General features: G+C 33.4%; 1 protein-coding gene across 1 annotated transcript in view; it reads left to right on the top strand.

Annotated features, from left to right (window-relative positions):
- Positions 1 to 23,375, top strand: part of LOC117100265 — a 24,364-nt gene continuing 989 nt past the window's right edge. The window contains exons 1-21 of the mRNA XM_033239865.1: positions 1 to 437; positions 3,860 to 4,001; positions 7,878 to 8,007; positions 8,456 to 8,890; positions 9,601 to 9,634; positions 9,838 to 9,951; positions 10,706 to 10,764; positions 10,891 to 10,915; positions 11,488 to 11,628; positions 15,487 to 15,551; positions 17,500 to 17,652; positions 17,976 to 18,006; positions 18,294 to 18,434; positions 18,563 to 18,621; positions 19,160 to 19,492; positions 19,858 to 20,184; positions 20,401 to 20,535; positions 20,993 to 21,065; positions 21,421 to 21,576; positions 22,508 to 22,566; positions 22,778 to 23,131. Of these exons, the coding sequence (XP_033095756.1) occupies positions 394 to 437; positions 3,860 to 4,001; positions 7,878 to 8,007; positions 8,456 to 8,890; positions 9,601 to 9,634; positions 9,838 to 9,951; positions 10,706 to 10,764; positions 10,891 to 10,915; positions 11,488 to 11,628; positions 15,487 to 15,551; positions 17,500 to 17,652; positions 17,976 to 18,006; positions 18,294 to 18,434; positions 18,563 to 18,621; positions 19,160 to 19,492; positions 19,858 to 20,184; positions 20,401 to 20,535; positions 20,993 to 21,065; positions 21,421 to 21,576; positions 22,508 to 22,566; positions 22,778 to 23,131 (3,010 nt within the window). The 5' untranslated portion in view covers positions 1 to 393. The remainder of the gene's footprint in view (positions 438 to 3,859; positions 4,002 to 7,877; positions 8,008 to 8,455; positions 8,891 to 9,600; positions 9,635 to 9,837; positions 9,952 to 10,705; positions 10,765 to 10,890; positions 10,916 to 11,487; positions 11,629 to 15,486; positions 15,552 to 17,499; positions 17,653 to 17,975; positions 18,007 to 18,293; positions 18,435 to 18,562; positions 18,622 to 19,159; positions 19,493 to 19,857; positions 20,185 to 20,400; positions 20,536 to 20,992; positions 21,066 to 21,420; positions 21,577 to 22,507; positions 22,567 to 22,777; positions 23,132 to 23,375) is intronic.

Consider the following 23,375-nt stretch of genomic DNA (forward strand, 5'->3'; position numbering starts at 1 on the left):
TTAATTTACATTGGGAAAATATTATTTAAAATTGAGTGAAAACGAGATACGGAAAGGTAACAAAAGAAATTTGAATGAGTAATTAAATAAAAAGAATACGTATTTATGTTTCATTAGCGCGAAGGTTTGAATTATGTGGCGAATCGTGTTAGTTATAGGCGACCCAGACTTCCTGTGGAGAAACTCTGCTTGGATTCGATATAGTCGTCATACCAGGCTTGTCTGTTTACTCGTTCGTTTATTCATTGCTGTCTGAGTGTTTTTCTTCATACGGCAACACCTCCTCAAAGTCTGTAACCGATACTTGCCGGGTGCCACTCTAGGCCAGCTTGGATTTATAGGACCGAAGTGATCCGACATTTTTTTGTTGCAGTTTGTAGCATAAACGTCGTAATGGACATTTTACTGTATGCTATAGTTCTTAGCATTCTAAAGAGGTAGGTGGAAAGTTTTGTAATTTTCATATAAAAGGAAAACAAAATGTGTTCCGCAATAGTGTTTAAAGAGAGTTAACATTCCTATCATATGTTACTGTTACTTTCTCGGGAAAAAAAGTAAAGTGGGGTATATGGTTTATGAGTAGAGATCAACACTTTTTACACTGTCAATAGACTTTTAAAAATCGGATTGTTTACTAAATTTCCATCGCACTGAAATGTTGAAAATAATTATAAATAAGTGAGTTTGGTTGTAACTTTTCACATTTTTTTCTTTCCTAATTGCCGGGCCTGCATTAATTAGAATGAAACAAAATGTATGTCTACGTTTAGAGGGAGAAGAACTATATATATATACAAGATAGTGGCGTATCCAGGATTTTGAACAGGGGTTACTGAATTTTACGCAAGGTGTAAAATGAGGGACAGAGCATATCAATGGTTATGGTTACACCGATGGCTATGGCTTAACATTAAAGTAACTTACTTTGCCATTTAGTTTCCTTAATTTACTATTACTTTTTTCATGTTTGAACCAAAATGTGTGTGCGCGTGCGCTAAACAACGAGGATCCGTTAAAACCTTTGGTCTTTGGCTGTGCTCATTGTGTTGAGCTGGAGGACCGAAATGCGAATTATTTACCGCATACTCTTGCGGAAGAGACATTTAGCAGTTAGTTCTGTGCCTAATATGGCGCATGTGCATATACAGTACTTAAAAGTTAGCTTTTCTTATAGCACATCATAAAAGACATAATATCAATAGCCATAAATTGACTATTTCTTATATAAACTCAGTAAAACTTATATTAAATATTATTCCGTTTTATTTATGACATCATAATACAACAATGACATTCTATCAAGTATCAATTGGGACATCCAATACCATAGTTTTATTTATATATCATTTGGGACTTTCATTGCTTCATAAAAAAGCGTCTTTATGAGGCGTTGGAAGGGGATGTTTGAGCATTTGGGACACTTCATGTTCTATAACAAGTCTCTTTTATATAATGTATTGCATTGTGAGAGTTGAAAGTTGATCATTTGGGAACTACAGTATATGCTCTATGTTTTAGTGGCCTGGAATGTGCAGTGGATCATCTGGGAACTTTTGGTGACCAGTCTCAAAGTCTCTTTGTACAGTAAGATTTGGGAGTGGAGACAACTACAATGCTCTAGTCTACTACACTTCTTTTTTTTTTTTAATAAGAACACATTTTATAAAAACACCGAGGCTGAAATTGCTTAAAAATTAAGAACAAAATATGAACAAATTGAGGCTGAGGTAAAATGTCAAATGAGGTTTTTGAAAAACCAAAAAATGATATCTGTACCTTACAGTACCGTTCATAAATGCTGCACGTTTTAGACGCATCTGACGCATCCTGAATTCGTCCACGATGCGTCCTGAATACGTCCGAAATCTGGACGCGTCTAACGCTAATAACGGTGCAGACAAACTGTTTATTCTGTCTCTTATACACATCTAGATGTGTATAAGAGACAGCGGTATGTAAATGAGGAAAATGCAAACCAAAATCGAAATGTCCATAATAATCAATGGTTTACTTTTTAAAATTAATTTGTTAAAAATTCCAAAATGATGTAATCTGTTATTTTCCTCTTGTTAATCAGTAATTAAGATCAGTTTGACCCATTCTTTTTATTGTACAAGCTTCTTGTAGTACGCCAAATTTTTTTTCAAACTGAAATAGACCTGAAATTTCACCTTGATCGACTGTGAACTTGAGCAGTAATATCCTTTAATTATCCAGTTGTATATTATTGTACCAGTACCGTCTTTTACTTGCGTAAGTTTACTTGCGTAAGTAATTGGTTGTTTATTTATGTGCGATTTCTGACATAAAATACACAATAAATCAGCTATATTAAACAAGCTTTCGTCCCATTCAAAATGAGGTTAGTAATAATTATTCCGAGTTTGTGTAAACATTCAAAAGTGAATAACCGATCGTTCAATTGGATGTCATGCAACGTTTATAACGTTTTTGTTACTTTATACCTTGTTCGACAAATACACAGAATCTCACTTAAATCACCGACTGGTAATATTATCAAATGTTGTAATGAATTTAAGTTGGTCAACATATTTAACATTAAAATAGTACTAAACTCAGATCTATGGAAATGTTTATTATCATCATCATCTTCATAAATATCATGATCATCATCGTCGTTATCGTCGTCATCGTAATCCTTACCACCACCATCATATAAACAACAACATCACTATCATAATAAAAGAAAAAAGCCTTTATCATTATAATTAACATCGTCTTCATCAACATCAACATCATTATCAAAATCATCATCAAAATCATCATCAAAATCATTTTTCAACATGAACACCAGCATTGACATCGTAATAATGACAACATTATTATCAGTAGTGTCATTATCAAAATCCCCAAATCACATTCTGTGTGCTGATTTTAGTGGAGTTGTGGTTCTTTAAAGGCCAACTCAGACAGCGTCGGCCGACGCAGCCCGACGCGATTTGTTGTCGCGTCGGGTCTGTGTGAGTTGAACGCAGACGCGATGGTGTGCGTCGGGGGGTGGCGTAGTAGAATATTAAACGTGTTTAATATTTCTCACGACGGCTTAAGACTGTCCCCGACGATAAATCGGGTCGGGCTGCGTCGGCCGACGCTGTCTGAGTTGGCCTTAAGACGCTCAAATCTCAATTTTAAAGGCCCTTGGTTAAATCACTACAAGCCTCATGAAGATAGCATTGGAGTATCGATCGATCGATCGATTATTTGTAATTGGTGTTGGATGATCTGCATAATTTTTAATGAGATATTATCGATCTGCCTGTTATTATAATGTTTCTGTATCACTATTGTATATTATTCCCATCGTCGTGTTTGGAAATATAAAACTAACTAGCATACAATACGGTAACAGTTTCCGAAATGTTTTATTACTTCAACCATCAACTCCTTGTTAACATAATCCGTCCTTAAACTCAAGAGTTGTTTTCTGACTTGAGTTAAATAATTACCGAATACTTTCATGTTTTGGAAGACATTTGATACACCATGGAGGTTTAACATTATACCTAGCTCTATTGATAGGCCTATAAATTATGAAGTAAAATGCTTAATGGCAATTCGACAGTATTTTTTTTTTACTTCAGCAATGCCATGTGATTTTTTTTTAACTAGAACTGAATGTTCGTACTTCAAGTGGCCTTACAAGTCACCAGTTACAGTAACATTTTGTTACTTTTGCAACTGAGAAATGTGGACAAATTTAGTAGGAAATAAAGCTGACAATCGAAGTTTTTCATCGAATAAAAATATCGGATTTACATTAATGTGAGCCAAAAATAAAATTATCATTGAAAATATGAAAATGTTATATTTGTTATCAATTTTTTCAATTATATTTTAGTGCTTATGGAGATGACTGCCCTTGCCTGGGACGGGATAATGCAAGACTTGCCACATTCGAGTGCTCAGCCACCCAACAATGCCCTTCAAATGCTAAGAGCATCCAGGATTACTGCGGATGCGGTTGTCAAGTCTGCACCAAGGTTAGCTACTTAAACGTAGTGCTATTAATAATTTAATATCATGACGTCACTTAACTTCCAGTAACAAATTTGGAGTCATTCCATTGCTCAATATTAGTCACTGAATGAGACAATGTACGACAATCAATGTGAGTATACTTGTACCATTGGACATACCACGATCATTGTCTAATCTATAAATAGATTTATTCTTTCATTTTATTTTCTTATTCACATCCAACGGCATATCTCGCCAATTACAGAATGGGCAATGATTGATATAGCCTTACGAGGCTTAGGAAATGGAGTTGTTTGTAGTCGTGAGAACAGATCTGCTGATGCAGGAATTGAACCGAGGTCCATGGAATTAGAAGCTGTGGTGGATTTAAAGGGGCGTAAGGGGGCGTACGCCCCCTCTATTTTTTCTAAAAATTGTTTTGTTAAGCTTATAATATAATTACCATGATAAATAGTAAAAATAAATTAAATAAAAACTCAAATTAATGAAGGTGCTAGAGGTTAGGGGAATTCACCCATTGAACCCCTACCATGCGAATGATAGCATCTTGACTACTAAGCAAATCAACTTAAATATTGTAGCAATCATGAAGTTTTCCATCATCTGATGTTGTTATGGGATTAGAAGGCAATCATCTTAGCCACTAATAAGCTATTTAACTAAAATCTTGTAGCCGATCATGAAGTTTCCCATCAAGTTTTGTTGACATATTCTATATATAGGCCTAATAAGTTACAAAAGCAACACTATTCAGTTTGCTCTCAAAGTTATTTTTATTTGAATCACATTCTAGTTAAATAAAAAATATATAAATAAATATATTATATATAAGATTTTTTTATTTGAACCAGATCTATTTAAATAAAAATATACATAAATAAATATTGTGTATAAGTTTTGTATTTGAACCAAATTCTAGTTAAATAAAAAATATATATAGGCCTAAATATATTAAAAATTATTTTTTTATTTGAACCAAATTCTAGCTAAATAAAAAAATATATAAATAAATATATATACTGTATTATATCTGTCTCTTATACAGGTCGGATAAATAATATCACGATATTGCATTTCCGGAACAAGTTTTAACTTTATGAAAAACAATAGACAAATCGGAAATAAATCAAACGCGACAATATATCTCAACGGACACTCAATAATATTCCGGTTATAAAATCACGATATGATGTGACACGAGTCAGTGCCCTTTCAAACAAGATTTTATTTTTTTACACATATAGTAATCGCTTCTATGTAAATCCGGTTTCATTTTCGACGATAAATTTACCTTCAAATAATTTGATTATGTACCTTGTAAATTGCTATGTAATTTCTTTTTTATTGATTATTATACGTGCTTGCAACGTCCGATCCGCTATCCGCTATATAAAGAATAATGAAAACATTGTTATTTGTTTAATCCCATGGTAAAGTTTACACAGCTTTAGTGACTTTTTAAAAACACAGTGACATCACCACATGTGTCAGTAGGCTACCTTTAGTTCGCAGTGTATGACTACCCTCCAATTCTTACAACAAACATCTGAATTGTGCCGCGGCACCGCTAATAATTAAAATTAGGGTACACACTAGGAAACTACCCTTACATGGATCACTTACTGCCTGACGTCATAGTAGCGCTCAGAGTAACTCTACACGTATGTTTGTAAACGCGTTCACACTTAAAAGTCCAAGGTTTGTCTAGTGTAGCGTTGCTCTCGTTTGCGTAATGCATTGCTCTAGTGTTAATCAATTTGTGCATATACGTGTTCGTTTTTAGGTTCTTATCCATATAGTCATTTGGAAACATACTCCAGTTATTATATCGTTAAAAATAAACAATAAAGATAATATGGATCGGATATTTTCCAGTGACCATGTTTAATCTGTATCTGTATCGTCGCATTTCTTATCTAGGCGCAACTGCTTAATATTACAAATTAGCTATATTTCCTGGTTAAAAAATGTTTGAGTGTGACCATTACAAACCCATAGCCTCGGGAAGGCTTCACATTCTGCGTTCTCTGTATCCTGTATAAGTTTCTGTGATATTTCCTAGATAAGCAACCGTACTACTCACAGGAAATATCGCGTGCCAACTAATTTCATAGATTATAAACTTGAAATATATTTCGAATTATACAAATTACGACTAACATTAGCTAATAACTTTTTTTTTTTATGGCACAATGCGTACTTAAGTTGGCCTAGATATATTATTATAAACTCATCCTTAAACGTAAGTTTCATTTTATGGGAACCCTGTGAGAAACGTTGCAGTATTCCTCGCTGAATATTCCGTATGTATAATAGTATTACAGAATCGAATTATTATTTATTATTTATTTACTTTTGTTTATTTATTTAGGCACGCAACACATGCACCAAGGATTGTCAACAGCGAATATATCACTGTCCTACTTGTGACAATCCCTTTCACAAGACCAACATATGCACAATGCTTTACACAAACTAAATCTCAATTATGAGGCTTAGAGAGTAGAAAAAAATCCTGCTAAACTGACCAGTGGTGGCGCCAGAGCGGGCCTCAGGGGGTTATAGCACCCCCATCGGGGAAGACGAGCAAATTCTGTCGAGGAATAAACAAATAAAAAAAATTATTTATATGTAATGTTCGTTTAGCCTCCATATTGCTTTCATTGAACTATTTGTGTTAACTTTTCATTACAACAACAATAATAATAATAATAATAATAATAATAATAATAATAATAATAATAATAATAATAATAATAATAATAATAATAATAGTTCATTTAGACTAATTTAAAATGATTTGCGTTCTGTTATGATAAATGCTCGCTTGGATAGCCTCATGGTGCTTGGAATACATCGTGATAAGGGAAGCAACCTCGACCTTGACAGCGTGGTTGACAAATTTCATGCAAAATTTCCAAAATGTAGGATTTCACATTGAAGAATGAGCATTTGAAAATAAATTAGATGGTTACATTGCATACTCTTTGTTTCTTATTTTATTCAAAATGTTTTGGCTTTGGAAGCTGATTTCGACATTAGAAACATACATGAAGTCATAGGCATATTATAGTAGCTCGATGCTTATCAAGTAAGTAATAAAAATTCGCCATAATTTGTCAAATATCCGTGGCTTCTCGGGGTCTTCGCCCCGGACCCCCACTGGGGCCCTAAGAGGCCCCAGCGAAGTAAGGCTCGCTTCGCTGGGTGAGCCCCCCACCCCCACTCCGTCAGGGCCTTTAGCTCCTCCGTCGGGCAGATCCTGGCACCATCACTAACACTGACAGGAATTGAACCCAGGATATTGGGATTGGAAGGCAATCATCTTAACCACCAAGATATTCAACTCCACTCCAGCTATTCAACTCCACTCCGGTGTAAACTTCTGTTTTTGCTAAGATTAATTTTAATTCAGTATATTTTCATTAGATTAGTTTTTCCTGTTGAACCATTTTTTTATCGTTAGAGAATAACTTGCGGGGTTCCAAAACTTGGAAAGACTAGGGTCGTAGCTGCTTTGTTTCCCTGGAAGTCTTTATTTTGTTGATATAGAGCCTAATTTTGTCTGTCAGTTTTGTTTTCTTTGGTCGTGTTTTTCCATTGAACTCATGGGTTTCGATTCAAGGCAACTGTTTATATCATGGATTTTATTACGTAGAAATATTTGTGGTTTATAACAATTTTTTCACGTCCGTTTTATTTAACGCAACTGATGCTGTCATCCAAATATACAAGCTGCATCCAAAGTGTACGATTAGCCCAACTGAAATATATTTTCAAACTAACAAATCACTGTAGACATTTTTTTTTATACCACCATTCAAGATAATGCAAATACGAGATGTGCTTTCTTAAATAACAATTGTGTGTGTCCCCAGGATGTCGGTCAGTCGTGTGGGGGAATTTTATCAAGATCTGGAACATGCTCTCCTGGTCTGGTTTGTGCAAACGCTAGAAACAATAACCAAATAGATTTTAAAAACAAGGCAGTTGGTGTTTGCATTGAAGGTATCGATTTTATTTTTATTTTGTTTGTCTTTTACCAAAGATTATTACTAAAATTTTGTATAGCCTAATACTGTTGTATATAAAAAAAAATTATGAAAACTTGCAGATAATCAACTATAGGTGGCACTGTTGATTTTTTTAAATATTAACTTATAAAGTTTCTATTTGTTTACTTCACAGTTATATAATAATAATAATAATAATAATAATAATAATAATAATAATAATAATAATAATAAATATAGTTATAATTATAACTTTACAATGGCAGAAACTTTTATCTCCCAATAAGTGTTTTTCTACAATCTAGTAAGAATGATATAAACAAAAATACTAACAAAAAGTTGTTTAAAAAATATTTATATTGTGTTAAATTAAAGATAATGCAGGTTTTTGCAATAATATACAATCGCTTACAAAATGATCTACTTCATATTTTCTTTCTCAGAGTCAAAAATCAACAAACCTGCTAAAAAATCAAAATGCGGAAAAAGCATAGCAGTGAAAAAGTTTACAAGTGGAGTTATATACGATTACCTGCATGGAAATGAGAAATCATGTAGTTACAGATTTAAAGGACGACGAAATCAAAGAGTTTATGCATCAATTAGACACGTCAGTTTCTTAGGAAAGCAGTCTAAAAAATGCATACCCAAGTTTACGCTGAGAGATTTCAGCGTAAAAAACAAGCAAAGTGAAGTAGGCATAATTTGTACCCATAATGACCTCTTGGAAAAGGGAAGTTTCACGTCTTCAAGTCCAAAATCACAGATTATGTACAAGGGACCTTCGAAAAAACCCGGATATGTTGTGATCGAATTCCGATTTCTAAACGAAGGTGAAACGGTAACTGTAGCACCAGTAACTGTAGCACCACCAACAGGTAAGATATTCAGATAATTTTACTACCTCACTCCCTGGAAGCAGGAGTTATATCTCAGTCATCACTCACGCAAGCGCTTGTACATTAATTACCGTACGGAATACTTTAGATCGTGTTTTAGCAGAGGATCGTCCCGACAACCCAGCGCGGCCACTGTGAATAATGAAATTATGCTATTGGCTGGAGTAAAATTATGCTACGGAATGCTACGCCTCAAATTGTGGATATATACACGAATGTTTTGTTACTTAATTACACGGCAGTCGAGTATGCGGTAATTTTGTAGTTAAAAATATAATACAATACAATACCTATGGATCATCGGAAATGACACTCTCAGACTTTTTTTGCAATATATTCTTCTAAATGTAACAACTATTACATTCATTCTAAATTATGCTACATTATGCCACCTTTTCATGAAATTATGTGGGTATCCAAATTATGTCTAAAAGCATAATAATATGCTACGCATACGCACAACAAACGCAGGCTGGATGACTGATAGTTCAGAATTCAGAGGCCGAGATGAAATTGATGGCATGATAAAAATTGACGAATGACATATAATTTTTAATTTAATGGTTTATATTATAAACGGATTGAGACAACATCTGAAAAAGGAGTTTACTATGTTAACAACCAAATCTGTTATGGGGATGTTTACAAGTACTAACTCATTTGTTTTCATACTATATAATTTTGTTTAGTTACAAGGGCGCCACCAGTAGAACGTAGAGTAAGGTATGTAGTTTTTCTTGTAGCATCGTTGATACCATTATTTTTATGAAGGCTTATTATTAGCATTATTATTATTAATGTTATTATTATTGCTAGTGTTATTATTATTGTAATTATCATATTCATTATCCATATTATTTTATTATCATCATTTTATCATTATTACTACATCTGATATAAGTTGTAATTCTTCGTTTTATTCCTAGTTGTGCAGCGTCGCAAGATGGGTCTTACATGTTCTCAAACCCATCATGTGATAGTGATGGAAACTTCATGCGCCTCCAGTGTCAGGAGTGGGGAGCAAACCTAAACCCAGACACGTAAGAAATCATCCAATCAAAGCACCATGTGTAGGAGCAAAGAGTATAAATAGAACAAGAGAGCCAACAACGCTCATTGAGAGCGTAAAAAAACGATACGCCCTACGCAGCTAGTGTAGGACGCCAACTAACGCTTGTATGTTTTTTATTACCCAGTACTCCACCGCGCACGGTCGGTTTGTCTGTTTAATATAAAAATAATAAAAAGGTAAGGTAATAAAAAGAACATACAACCGTTAGTGGGCGTCCTACACAGGCGTGACGTTTTTACGAACGGGGCTTTGCTGTCTTGTTCTATTTATACTCTTTGGTAGGAGTAAATGGATTTCTATTAAAATACGAACCTGAAGTGTAGATTGTATAAATGCAGTTAATATGACGCGAACTGCTATAGGTTTAAAATAAATTAATGTCATTATTAACCTAGTGAGGTCTATCAATATCGAACCTAAATTCCAAATATCATTTATAGATCCATATAATTATAATATAGCATCAAACTCTATGATGAATAATGAAAGTTTTTTAATATTTAATGAAATGATGATCATAAGCAATTGCTTGAGGCCGCTTTAGAAAACTGATGCCCAGAATAGGCAATTATTGCATTGAGTATCAATTATAAAATATATATAATTATTATTACTATTGTTATTAATTAAGATTAGTGCCTATTACTATTATTATTAAGTTATTTTGATATTAAACCACTGTGCAGTACTTTCATAATTTTCATAATTATTTTCTTTTTTAGATGTATTTGTGTCGATCCTATACATGGTTCCAGGACAAGAAATAGTCCACCATATTGTCGTAAGTATTACGGTACCTTACCAACTTAACTGAGCAATTGTGTGTTGACTTCTCATTTGTGTACAATATTAATCGATGCCATCATCATTATGTCATTTTGTTCGTGTTTTTTTTTTATGTTTACAGATTCCGTTGATTTACCTGAAAATCAGTAAGTAAAGATTTACATTCTACTAAAAATATTAAATATAATTTTAAATAACAACCCAACAGATCTTTGTTTCGTTATAGGCAAAATATAATTATTATGATATGAATAATAATGTATAATTGTATTGGCCAATACAAGATAAATGGTAAGTAGCAAATCTGCACATAAACGGGAAACGTAATGATGATCAGCAAAAGTAAAACATTCTTCTCTATACCTTAAATTTAGTTGTTTATTCAGAAGACATCTCTAGAACTTCATTTTAATTTAATTATGTCTCATGTTTTATCCTCATACTTTGGTAAAATATTTATTAGAAAGTTTTAATTACATCCTGCTGCAATAAAAACCAAGTCATTGTTATTTATATTAAACCATTATAATTTATGTATTTTGTACTGTATTTTTCACCGAGGAATATTAATCTCAATACATCTAGACATTTAAAATAAATATTTATTTAAATATCTTATCGATATCTCAGGGTTTGTTTTTCTTATCATTAATAAATACAAGGGATTACTATCAATAATGATATGAATATAACTTAGGCCTATGTCAATTTCAATTAGGTGCTCATCTGAAGTAGAAATGACAAAACGGAGGGTGCAAGAATCGGCTGACGCATGGGCCTTAAACGGCATCAGTTTCTTCCCTCCAAAATGCGATGAGAAGGGCAATTATCTTCCGCTGCAGTGCCGAGAGTCATTATAGTAGGTTCTTTTCCTCTAATTGGTTTTATTTATTGATGGGAAAGAAGAAACAAACATAACCCATCACTTCGACTTTGAATAATCAGATAAGATAAGATAACTTTATTGTTCCACAAGGGAATTGTTCTGCTCCTCATCACATATTATATTATAAAATGTAAAACAATTATAAAAAAGACATACAAAACAGTCACTATAGAAAATATAACAAGTAAAATACAATGACTACCATCGATAAAATAATTGAATTACTATTATGATTATTTTTATTATTATTCTTATTATTATTATTATTATTATTATTATTATTATTATTATTATTATTATTATTATCATTATCGAAATTAATACAGTTAAATTTATTATTAATATTATTATCAAAAAAATACAAAACACTGAAATGAATTATCTTCTAAACCTCTTGTTGAGCTGGGTGATGCCGGAGGGGATAAATGACTTCGCATAACGGCTTGTTTTTGCTCTGAGTAGCCTCATTCTACCACTTGGATTAAGTTGGTTAATAATAGCATAATGGAGTGGATGAGAGGTATCTAACTCAATACGATGGAAGGTTTTCTGAAGATGTTCTATATACACCTCACTAATGGAGGGCAACTGTAGACCAATCATTTTGCAAGCCTGACGGATAAAAGTGTCAATACGTCCTTTATCCACTCCGGCAGCATTACCACCAACAAGCAAGGCAATATGTCCAAACACTACAAACAACAGATCTATAAAAAGGAGGTTCACTGGAATTAAATTTAAATAGAGTTCTCAAATAATTTAAGTCATAGGCTTACTCAAAATGGCAAAGTTTATTACTAAAAACTCACAAGGAAAATGTTCAGAACAACTCACGTAACCTCAGGCGCAGAAAGTCCCATTTTGAATTTTAAAATTCCTCATCTCTCTCAACTAATTGTGTTTGTATTCACTGAAGTTAAATACGATTATCAGAGTATATACTATACTTGAAGGTAATTGTTTTGTTTCAGTCCTTTCTGTAGATGCGTGGACAGCAAGTGGGGTAATGTTACCAACTCTCTTGTACCAGACTGCGGTAAGGCCTTTATATTTGCAGGCTAAATAAGCTAAATGCGCAAGTTTACTCAAAATGAACATAACCTTGAGTTTAAGTAGAACCTTAACGGACTGAGGCATTGGACCTTCGACAATTAAACTTATTCGACTGGAAGAAGGGTTTCATTGTATTGGGCAGTATTCTACCCTCTGATTATGAAGCATGTTTATTCATTGCCAATTATAGCAAAGATACTAGAAAAACAAGATAGTGTTCTCCACAGAAAACTTATACACATCTCAGCGTCGCAAGATGGGTCTTACATGTTCTCAAACCCATCATGTGATAGTGATGGAAACTTCATGCGCCTCCAGTGTCAGGAGTGGGGAGCAAACCTAAACCCAGACACGTAAGAAATCATCCAATCAAAGCACCATGTGTAGGAGTAAATGGATTTCTATTAAAATACGAACCTGAAGTGTAGATTGTATAAATGCAGTTAATATGACGCGAACTGCTATAGGTTTAAAATAAATTAATGTCATTATTAACCTAGTGAGGTCTATCAATATCGAACCTAAATTCCAAATATCATTTATAGATCCATATAATTATAATATAGCATCAAACTCTATGATGAATAATGAAAGTTTTTTAATATTTAATGAAATGATGATCATAAGCAATTGCTTGAGGCCGCTTTAGAAAACTGATGCCCAGAATAGGCAATTATTGCATTGAGTATCAATTATAAAATATATATAATTATTATTACTATTGTTATTAATTAAGATTAGTGCCTATTACTATTATTATTAAGTTATTTTGATATTAAACCACTGTGCAGTACTTTCATAATTTTCATAATTATTTTCTTTTTTAGATGTATTTGTGTCGATCCTATACATGGTTCCAGGACAAGAAATAGTCCACCATATTGTCGTAAGTATTACGGTACCTTACCAACTTAACTGAGCAATTGTGTGTTGACTTCTCATTTGTGTACAATATTAATCGATGCCATCATCATTATGTCATTTTGTTCGTGTTTTTTTTTTATGTTTACAGATTCCGTTGATTTACCTGAAAATCAGTAAGTAAAGATTTACATTCTACTAAAAATATTAAATATAATTTTAAATAACAACCCAACAGATCTTTGTTTCGTTATAGGCAAAATATAATTATTATGATATGAATAATAATGTATAATTGTATTGGCCAATACAAGATAAATGGTAAGTAGCAAATCTGCACATAAACGGGAAACGTAATGATGATCAGCAAAAGTAAAACATTCTTCTCTATACCTTAAATTTAGTTGTTTATTCAGAAGACATCTCTAGAACTTCATTTTAATTTAATTATGTCTCATGTTTTATCCTCATACTTTGGTAAAATATTTATTAGAAAGTTTTAATTACATCCTGCTGCAATAAAAACCAAGTCATTGTTATTTATATTAAACCATTATAATTTATGTATTTTGTACTGTATTTTTCACCGAGGAATATTAATCTCAATACATCTAGACATTTAAAATAAATATTTATTTAAATATCTTATCGATATCTCAGGGTTTGTTTTTCTTATCATTAATAAATACAAGGGATTACTATCAATAATGATATGAATATAACTTAGGTCTATGTCAATTTCAATTAGGTGCTCATCTGAAGTAGAAATGACAAAACGGAGGGTGCAAGAATCGGCTGACGCATGGGCCTTAAACGGCATCAGTTTCTTCCCTCCAAAATGCGATGAGAAGGGCAATTATCTTCCGCTGCAGTGCCGAGAGTCATTATAGTAAGTTCTTTTCCTCTAATTGGTTTTATTTATTGATGGGAAAGAAGAAACAAACATAACCCATCACTTCGACTTTGAATAATCAGATAAGATAAGATAAGATAACTTTATTGTTCCACAAGGGAATTCTTCTGCTCGTCATCACATATTATATTATAAAATGTAAAACAATTATAAAAAAGACATACAAAACAGTCACTATAGAAAATATAACAAGTAAAATACAATGACTACCATCGATAAAATAATTGAATTACTATTATAATTATTTTTATTATTATTATTATTATTATTACTATTATTATTATTATTATTATTATTATCATTATCGTAATTAATACAGTTAAAATTATTATTAATATTATTATCAAAAAAAAAAAAAACACTGAAATGAATTATCTTCTAAACCTCTTGTTGAGCTGGGTGATGCCGGAGGGGATAAATGACTTCGCACTATAACGGTTTGTTTTTGCTCTGAGTAGCCTCATTCTACCACTTGGATTAAGTTGGTTAATAATAGCATGATGGAGTGGATGAGAGGTATCTAACTCAATACGATGGAAGTTTTTCTGAAGATGTTCTATATACACCTCACTAATGGAGGGCAACTGTAGACCAATCATTTTACAAGCCTGACGGATGAAAGTGTCAATACGTCCTTTATCCACTCCGGCAGCATTACCACCAACAAGCAAGGCAATATGTCCAAACACTACAAACAACAGATCTATAAAAAGAAGGTTCATTGGAATTAAATTTAAATAGAGTTCTCAAACAATTTAAGTCATAGGCCCCTATTGCAATAACGGTTAATTTGTTAATCCCAAGTTACTCAAAATGGCAAAAGTTTATTACTAAAAACTCACAAGGAAAATGTTCAGAACAACTCACGAAACCTCAGGCGCAGAAAGTCCCATTTTGAATTTGAAAATTCCTCATCTCTCTCAACTAATTGTGTTTGTATTCACTGAAGTTAAATACGATTATCAGAGTATATACTTTACTTGGAGTTAATTGTTTTGTTTCAGTCCTTTCTGTAGATGCGTGGACAGCAAGTGGGGTAATGTTACCAACTCTCTTGTACCAGACTGCGGTAAGGCCTTTGTATTTGCAGGCTAAATAAGCTAAATGCGCAAGTTTACTCAAAATGAACATAACCTTGAGTTTAAGTAGAACCTTAACAGACTGAGGCATTGGACCTTCGAGAGAATTACACTTCATATTCGACTGGAAGAAGGGTTTCATTGTATTGGGCAGTATTCTACCCTCTGATTATGAAGCATGTTTATTCATTGCCAATTATAGCAAAGATACTAGAAAAACAAGATAGTGTTCTCCACAGAAAAAAACTGTTCCACCGAAATGCCAGGTGGGAATAAAACAATGGGGCGCCGCGTACGGCTGGATCTATAAAAAAAAAAAAATCTTCTGCCACCGTTACATAACTGTGAATAAATAATCTCCTTTTGCGGAGGTTGAAATCGTTGCCATTATCCATAAGATACAAACAAGTAGGCATAAATAAATCAAAACAATAAAATGGCAGACACAAAAGCGCAGAATCGTATGACCGGACTTTGATTAGTGATAAAGTTTTCCTCCGTTAGTGGAAAAAGAAGGGCGCCCCGTGTGCGTCTGGATATACCTAGCCAGAGCCATATATATAAAGAGTTGCGACATTCCGCTCCTTGGTTTACGAAAGTCACGTGGTACACACCGTCCATTTTGTTTCATAATCTTCCCGATGAACACATGCAAAGTATATGTGTTACGTACATTGCATATTAATTTCAAACACTTAATTGGGTTTACAACTATATTAAATTTTATTTTTATTTTCTCATTCGCCTAGATGCGTTCGGAAAAATATTTAAGCTAAATAAGAAAAAAATAATAATTTTTTCCGACCTTTTCTGACGATCTTTAAAGGTTGTTCGCTAAACAATATTAGAAAATGGTTCTTAATTTCAAATCTTTGTACAGCCTGTATAAATACGAATGACAATGAAAATAAAGGTAATGTTCAATAATCTTTAAAATGATTTGCTGTTTCTATTGCATACTATTATATAATTATTATAACTTTATTTTGGAAACGACGCTTTTAAAACAGCGGACACGCTCGTGCAGTTTGTTTATAAAAGTACTGTACAGCCATAATACAATATTAAAATAGAGGCGAGACTTTTAATACAATAAAATGTACGATAATTACACAAGTTGAATATATCACAGATCCTGTATATCATTTAACACTTACAATTCATAACATTTACAGCAAAGCACAGTTTATATATTGCGGCCAACTGACCTATACTATTTTAATATTTATAAATAATAATAATCAAATTAATAACTTAAGATTTGTATAGGGCTCGCTCATACTCAAATTTAAGGAGCAAAATTGTATATACCCTAAACGGATTTAAATTACATTTTGATATACATATTTAATTAATTTTTGCTGGTCGTCACATATCAGTTATTTGCAAAAATAATAGGAGCTACTAAAGGATTGCTTAATTAAAGAATGCTTGCCATCGAGGGGCTCTCTCGGTCTATCGGCGAGGATTAAAGAACTGCTTAAAATAGTAAATTATTACAGTATTATTTTATAATATGAAATTGGATATAAAGTAGTGAAATCATTAAAAAAAATCTATAAATAGTTACATTAAATTCGACTGCTAAAAAGATTAAATGAAATTAAACTATACAGGAGGCCGCTAAATGTATTATACGATATTATATACACAGGAGCGCACATCACGTTAGACACAGAACGCGCATCGCGTATGAAACAAAATGGCTTCTAAATTCTCAATGTCGCAACTCTTTCTATCTATGGCTCTGTACCTAGCAACTGAAGGGCGCCTTTACCAGAAAACCTGCGTTATTATAAAAGGAGAAGGGCGCCGCGTACATGTGGACCAATTTCCGCCTCATTTTGCCATGCGAGTGCTCTATCTTGTATTTCTAGTATCTTTGATCATAGTTAGAATGTACCTTAGTTTTAATACTGTAGTTCTTTACATCCATAGACATTCCAATTCAGCCGTCACCAACGCCGTTAGCTGCTGAGAGTGAAGTGGACTATCGTGAGCTACGTTGCCCTCGGTTCCGATGCAATATCCTTTGTCGGTTTGGGTATCAGATGGACGAGAATGATTGTCCCATATGTGCTTGTAAACGGGGTAAATAATAATGATACATGTATTAATAATGATAATGGTGATCGTGATGAGGATGATAACGATGAGGGTTTTGATGAGTTGATGACGATGAATTAAAGTACTGTAGTTTGTATTAAATAAAAAGTAAGGTTTTAATATTGAATCGTTTGCGTCTGCTACACATATCTGATAAGCTTTATGATCAGCATTATTTTTTAGTGTCAAAATTGTTACAATGTTATAATTTTTCATTGAATAGACGTATAATATTTTTATCATCATTATTAAATAAATACCATTATTATCAATTATTATATTGCAATCACTTGCATTGTTTTCCTCAGCTTCCCCAGATGAGAAAACAGATATCGAAAGGTTCGTTGAAATAAAAACATTATTACACATAATGGCCATTGTAATCATTTTATTGATTATTAAATTTCATGTAATACAGATAATGATATATGTTTGTATCATATAACAGCAAACTACAAATTGTAATAGTTGAACAGCAATCTTAATATAACCGACAATGTATCTTAATGGCGTTATTGTTGTTACTATATTAACGTATGACTGTTGATTGTAGGCTTAACATTGAATATCAATAGAACTAACCTAACATACAATTGGGAAGCATACAATAATATTTGTTACTGCAGATGTTTTGCTGAAACGGATCGTCTTGGTCGGCAAATAGCTGAAATGATGAAAACAGGCAAACCTTCCATTCCCTTCCCAGAAATCCCGATATGTGATAGCGACGGCAACTACGTCAAAAGACAGTGCACATACATTCATGGGTGAGTTGGCCTAAACTTACGAGGTGTATTGTACTTATATCTTTAAAGTTACCCAAGCTTCAATATCTTTGAGAAAAAAATATTAATGAACTTAAAAATGACTTGTATTTACTTGTTTGTTATTGAAGGTGCTACTGTGTAGATCCTGTAACGGGCCGACCGTCGGGTTTCCAAAATCCAGATTGTCGTGAGTTTTATCAAATGTTTGCTACCGGATTATTTATCGAGATTCCTAACTAACAATAATAATATATAGGCCTATTTATGTTTATGGTACATAATAATGGGCTAATCAACCATCATTATTATGTGTACATATGAGTGTAGGTTCCACATATATTGGTAATATAAAATAAGCACGATTATACAAAGTAGAAAAGTATGGTATAAGTTAACTATAGGCATAAGAATTTTATTATATTTCGAAAATTTCGAGCACTCCTGTGTATAATTAAAAAAAACTTTACAATCTAGCAAAAGAGAATAAGCAATTTATGTACTAAGATACATATTCCTATATGTATTGAAGTATGCCTATATATATATATAGGCCTATTATATATATATATATAGGTCCTATATATATGTATATTATATATATATATTATGTACATATGTTATTTATTTTATAATAGGCCTATTATTGTTGTTGATATTATAATTGTCATTATACTGTTCATCTTGCGACCGGTTATGCGTTTTTTTACATATATATATTTGTATAGTTGAGTACAAGCCATGCGTGAAGAGGCGGATTCAGTCGATAGTAGATGTATTAACGAAAGGAAACTCACATAAGTCAGCAAAGAAATTGACGAAATTACTTGATAAAGACATGGCGAACAATCTTCTGCAGATAAGTAAGCTGACGACAACGCAAGACAAGGAGCTCCTCGCCAAGACTTACATTGAGCAGTGTACACAATTTGGCGATTATAATGGTACCCAGTGCGACCCGAATGGAAACTGCTGGTGCGTCGATGTTGCTGGGCAAACTGTTGTTGGAAATCGTCGCAGTGGTGTGCCAGTTTCCGAATGCTACGGAGATCAGCGCCAAAGTGAGTCTATATTTTTTGCCGTTAAAGTATGCTTTTCTCTTAATTATTTTAGCGGTTTTCTAATGCCTAAAGTACTGGTCGCGGGAATTGCACTTCGAAGAGCAGTCGTTGGTGTTGAACACTTTGCGGGCAATAGTACTTATGACTAAATTATTGCTGAATTGGCTTTTTTCATTTTGGTTGTTAGACTTTTTAATAATTCTAAGCCTGATGACAGTGTACTATTTATCTTGCGTCTTTCTGCTGCACATCCAATTTTTTAATAAATCAATTACATGTAAAGTTTTCGGCTTATATGTTTATTTTTGTAGACATTTTATTTTTTGCACAGATTATTTAATTGTTCTAAATATAATATTTTACAGACTCGCAGATCCCAATGATAGTGAACGACCTTTACGATCACTGGCTTGATATGAACGTAACGTACCCCTTCTACTGCACCATATCGCACGTGACTGAAGAGGAGGACAGACACTACTTTTGGTCCAAAGACGGTGTACCGATCAATCCGAATACTCATCCGCGAATAACTACAGAGGTCGTGTATTACGACTTTTTAAGACAGGCAAGCATGATGATGGTTATTAACAACGTAACTGCTCAGGATGACGGAATTTACCGTTGTGAAATGACTGATACGGCTAGAGATTTTCACCTCAGTTCAACGCCTGTTCGATTTAACGTCCTTGGTAGGCATGCCCATACTTACATATTTTTTATTTATGTTGGAAAATTGTTCCATTAATAAAAGTTCATGTATACAACAGGGACAATTTTTTAACATAAGGCCTACACCCGAATGCCAGTCTTTCTTCCCAGACCCAGCAGTCGTTTCTCCCTCTGGCAGATTGTCTTATTATTACCGCTTGCAATATTATGTAGGTCCTATTTGTTTTCTCATTTAGCACACACAGTTACTCACGCCCAGGCGCCACCTCTGCCAGTACCGTGTAATATGACTGCATGCGAGAACTATTGCAAATACGGATATCGTCTGGACTCAAGGAACTGCCCAACATGTCAATGCAAATCATTTACTGGTAAGTCATAGATAATAACGAACAAAGACATAATGTGTCTTTAACATGTTATTCAAGATTGTGAATGATGTGACATTGAGCCAGCAAATTCAATTCAATTCATTTTCCAGAAGACATAAATGTACAAAATGATCTAACCGTACACTAGCCTTGGGGATCGTTGAAAAGCGAAACAAATGTATGATAACTGTAAGATAAATACTCCTTCTGTTGCTCCTTCTTTTGCAGGGAAAAAGTATAATTAAGTACACTCAACAAGTTATTAAATTTAAAAAGCCGGGGGAAAAGCTTAAGGGCAACCAAAAAGTCATAGGGACATCTTTTGGTAGTGTATCCCAGATTCTTGGAAAAGAAATACAATCTGAATGGTAAAATGCATTTGCACGTAAACTTATACGTCTAAAAAAAGTTTATTATTTAACTGAAAGAAACATACTGTATCTGATTTATTTTACAGAGGCGGAACAAATGATTGTATTTTACAACATGATTACGAGTCGGAAAAACATTTTCGGTTCCAAGGGTGGAAGGTAATTCATGTGACTTATATACATACTCATTTTATACTTATCAACCAGCAGAACTTATGTTCAACTAATATAGTATTAACATTAACAACATCATTAACATCATTACCATTAGCAATTCGCCTTCTGTCATCATCAGTTAATAATAATAATAATGATAATTTATTTCCATCCGTTCAACTAACAGATTCGGAACAGGGGGCAAGCGTGTACAGAGATTCCTTTAACTAACTTAATACTTTTGTCATTGGTACTGCAACCATCTTGTGTCCACTCAATTATAAGATATCATTATCGTATTATTTTGGTAAAATGATAGTAATTGTCTTTATCATTATGTTATGATTATTTAATCAAGGTGCAAGATGGAACGGACGAGAGCTCTTGAAATAATACACAATGCCAATCTTACCCTTTCTATGGAGACCTTCTACGCACCAGTCCGCTTGCATTCGCCGCCAACGTGCGATAATGATGGCAACTACGAGCCAGTCCAGTGCCGAGAATATGTTGGGTACGATTAGCCAATTAAAAGATAGTGAATGTGCATGTGTATCGTATTAATATTATTAAACTTTGGAAGGTTGACCCAATTATAATTTGTAATGGAACAAAGCTACGGTAGATGTACTACTTATGTGCTAACTGACTTGCATTTATGTCGAATATTCAACCATATATTTTTATTCCATTGTTATTACCTTAATTTTGTAATGTTAATTTGAAGTGTGAAGAAACTAATTTGAAGTGTGAAGAAACTAATAAACAACCCCCCCCCCCTTAAACAAACAAACAAACAAAACTATGTAATATGTTTTGAATTTAGCAAAGGTTAAATAATTGATAAAGTTCGGTAACCATTATTATTTTAACTACATTGGGATAATTGATTCATATATTGTATAAATTTAGTTTGGGTTTTAATGCTACATCCTTGCGTCTTATTATGTAAAGTGGTTTTGGCGCAGCGGGAATGGATTGGTTTCGATGTTTCAATCCCATCGCTGTGCATTTCACTTGTGTCCTTGGGCAAGACACTTTATCTGCATTGCTTCTATCCACCCAGGAGTATAAGTGGGTACCTGGTAGGGTTAAATGCCAAAATGCGCTGATGTAGCTGCCGCAATGTTATGGAATACTCACTAGGGGAGCTTGAGTTTGTGTTCCATAGGTTTTTAATCCAATGACCGGGGTAATGATAATGTGAAGCACATAGAGGGCTTAACATAATTCGCTATATAAGAATATTATTATTATTAATATTATTATTATTATTATTATTATTATTATTATTATTATTATTATTATTATTATTATTATTATTATTTATTATTATCATTATTATTATTATTATTATTATTATTATTATTATCATTATTATTTATTATTAAGATATGGCGTTCTCTACATTTTGTTCTTACATATTTTTATTGTTTTCTTCTCAGTTGTTTCTGTGTGAATATTATGACTGGAGAGCCGTCTGGCCGCAAAGCTCCAGAATGCAGTAAGAAATAATAATATTATTTTATAAATGTACTAATTATACTCATTAATGTTAGGCCGGTGATTAAGATGATTTCCTTCGAATTTAGTGTCCTTGTTTCAAATGCTATCAAGAATTTTAACCCACTGGGGTAATGTGTGCTTGGGTTAACCATTCAGTTGTATTATACTAGCTAAATGATACTATCTTCTTATTTTTATAATATTCTTAGCAAAACTTCGAAAATGTATCAACCAGCAGATCGACTCGATGATGCACATAGTCGGCCGATTAAGTGACAAAAAGAAGTCTAGAAAGACTGCCATTCAGGTTAAAAAAGAGCCTACAGTATCGTCAATTCGTTCGGAGCTTTTCAAAGTAGCAATGTCAAAACTACCGGAAAAGTTTGCCAACGAAGAGTCAGACTTCCCTGTTCCGAACTGCGAGGGTCACGGGGAGTTTATTCCTCAGATCTGTAGCTTGTACCTTGGAGAATGTTGGTGTGTAGACAGCTACGGTGATGAACTTGCTGGAACGCGAGTCAGAGAAGGTGAACCGTTGATAAATTGCTTCCAAGATTTTGGAGGTAAGACACGTGCTCCTTTTCTTTTTCTGCTAATAAAGTCTGCCAATCTTCCCGCACGCACTTTCGTGACTCTGCCCTCGGTATGCATACTCAATCGTATTAGAGAGGTTTTCAGGCAATAGCCTCACACAGTGGCGTATCTAGGGGAGGGCGCTTCCCCCAGTCGCCCCCACAAAAATCACGGTCAAGTAGTTAAAAATCACCTAAAATCACCATATTTTGCGAATTAGCGCCCCTCAACTGA

The sequence above is a fragment of the Anneissia japonica genome, unplaced genomic scaffold (assembly GCF_011630105.1).
Source record: "Anneissia japonica isolate Jap-2015-1 unplaced genomic scaffold, ASM1163010v1 scaffold287986_len575832_cov185, whole genome shotgun sequence".
Taxonomy (NCBI): domain Eukaryota; kingdom Metazoa; phylum Echinodermata; class Crinoidea; order Comatulida; family Comatulidae; genus Anneissia; species Anneissia japonica.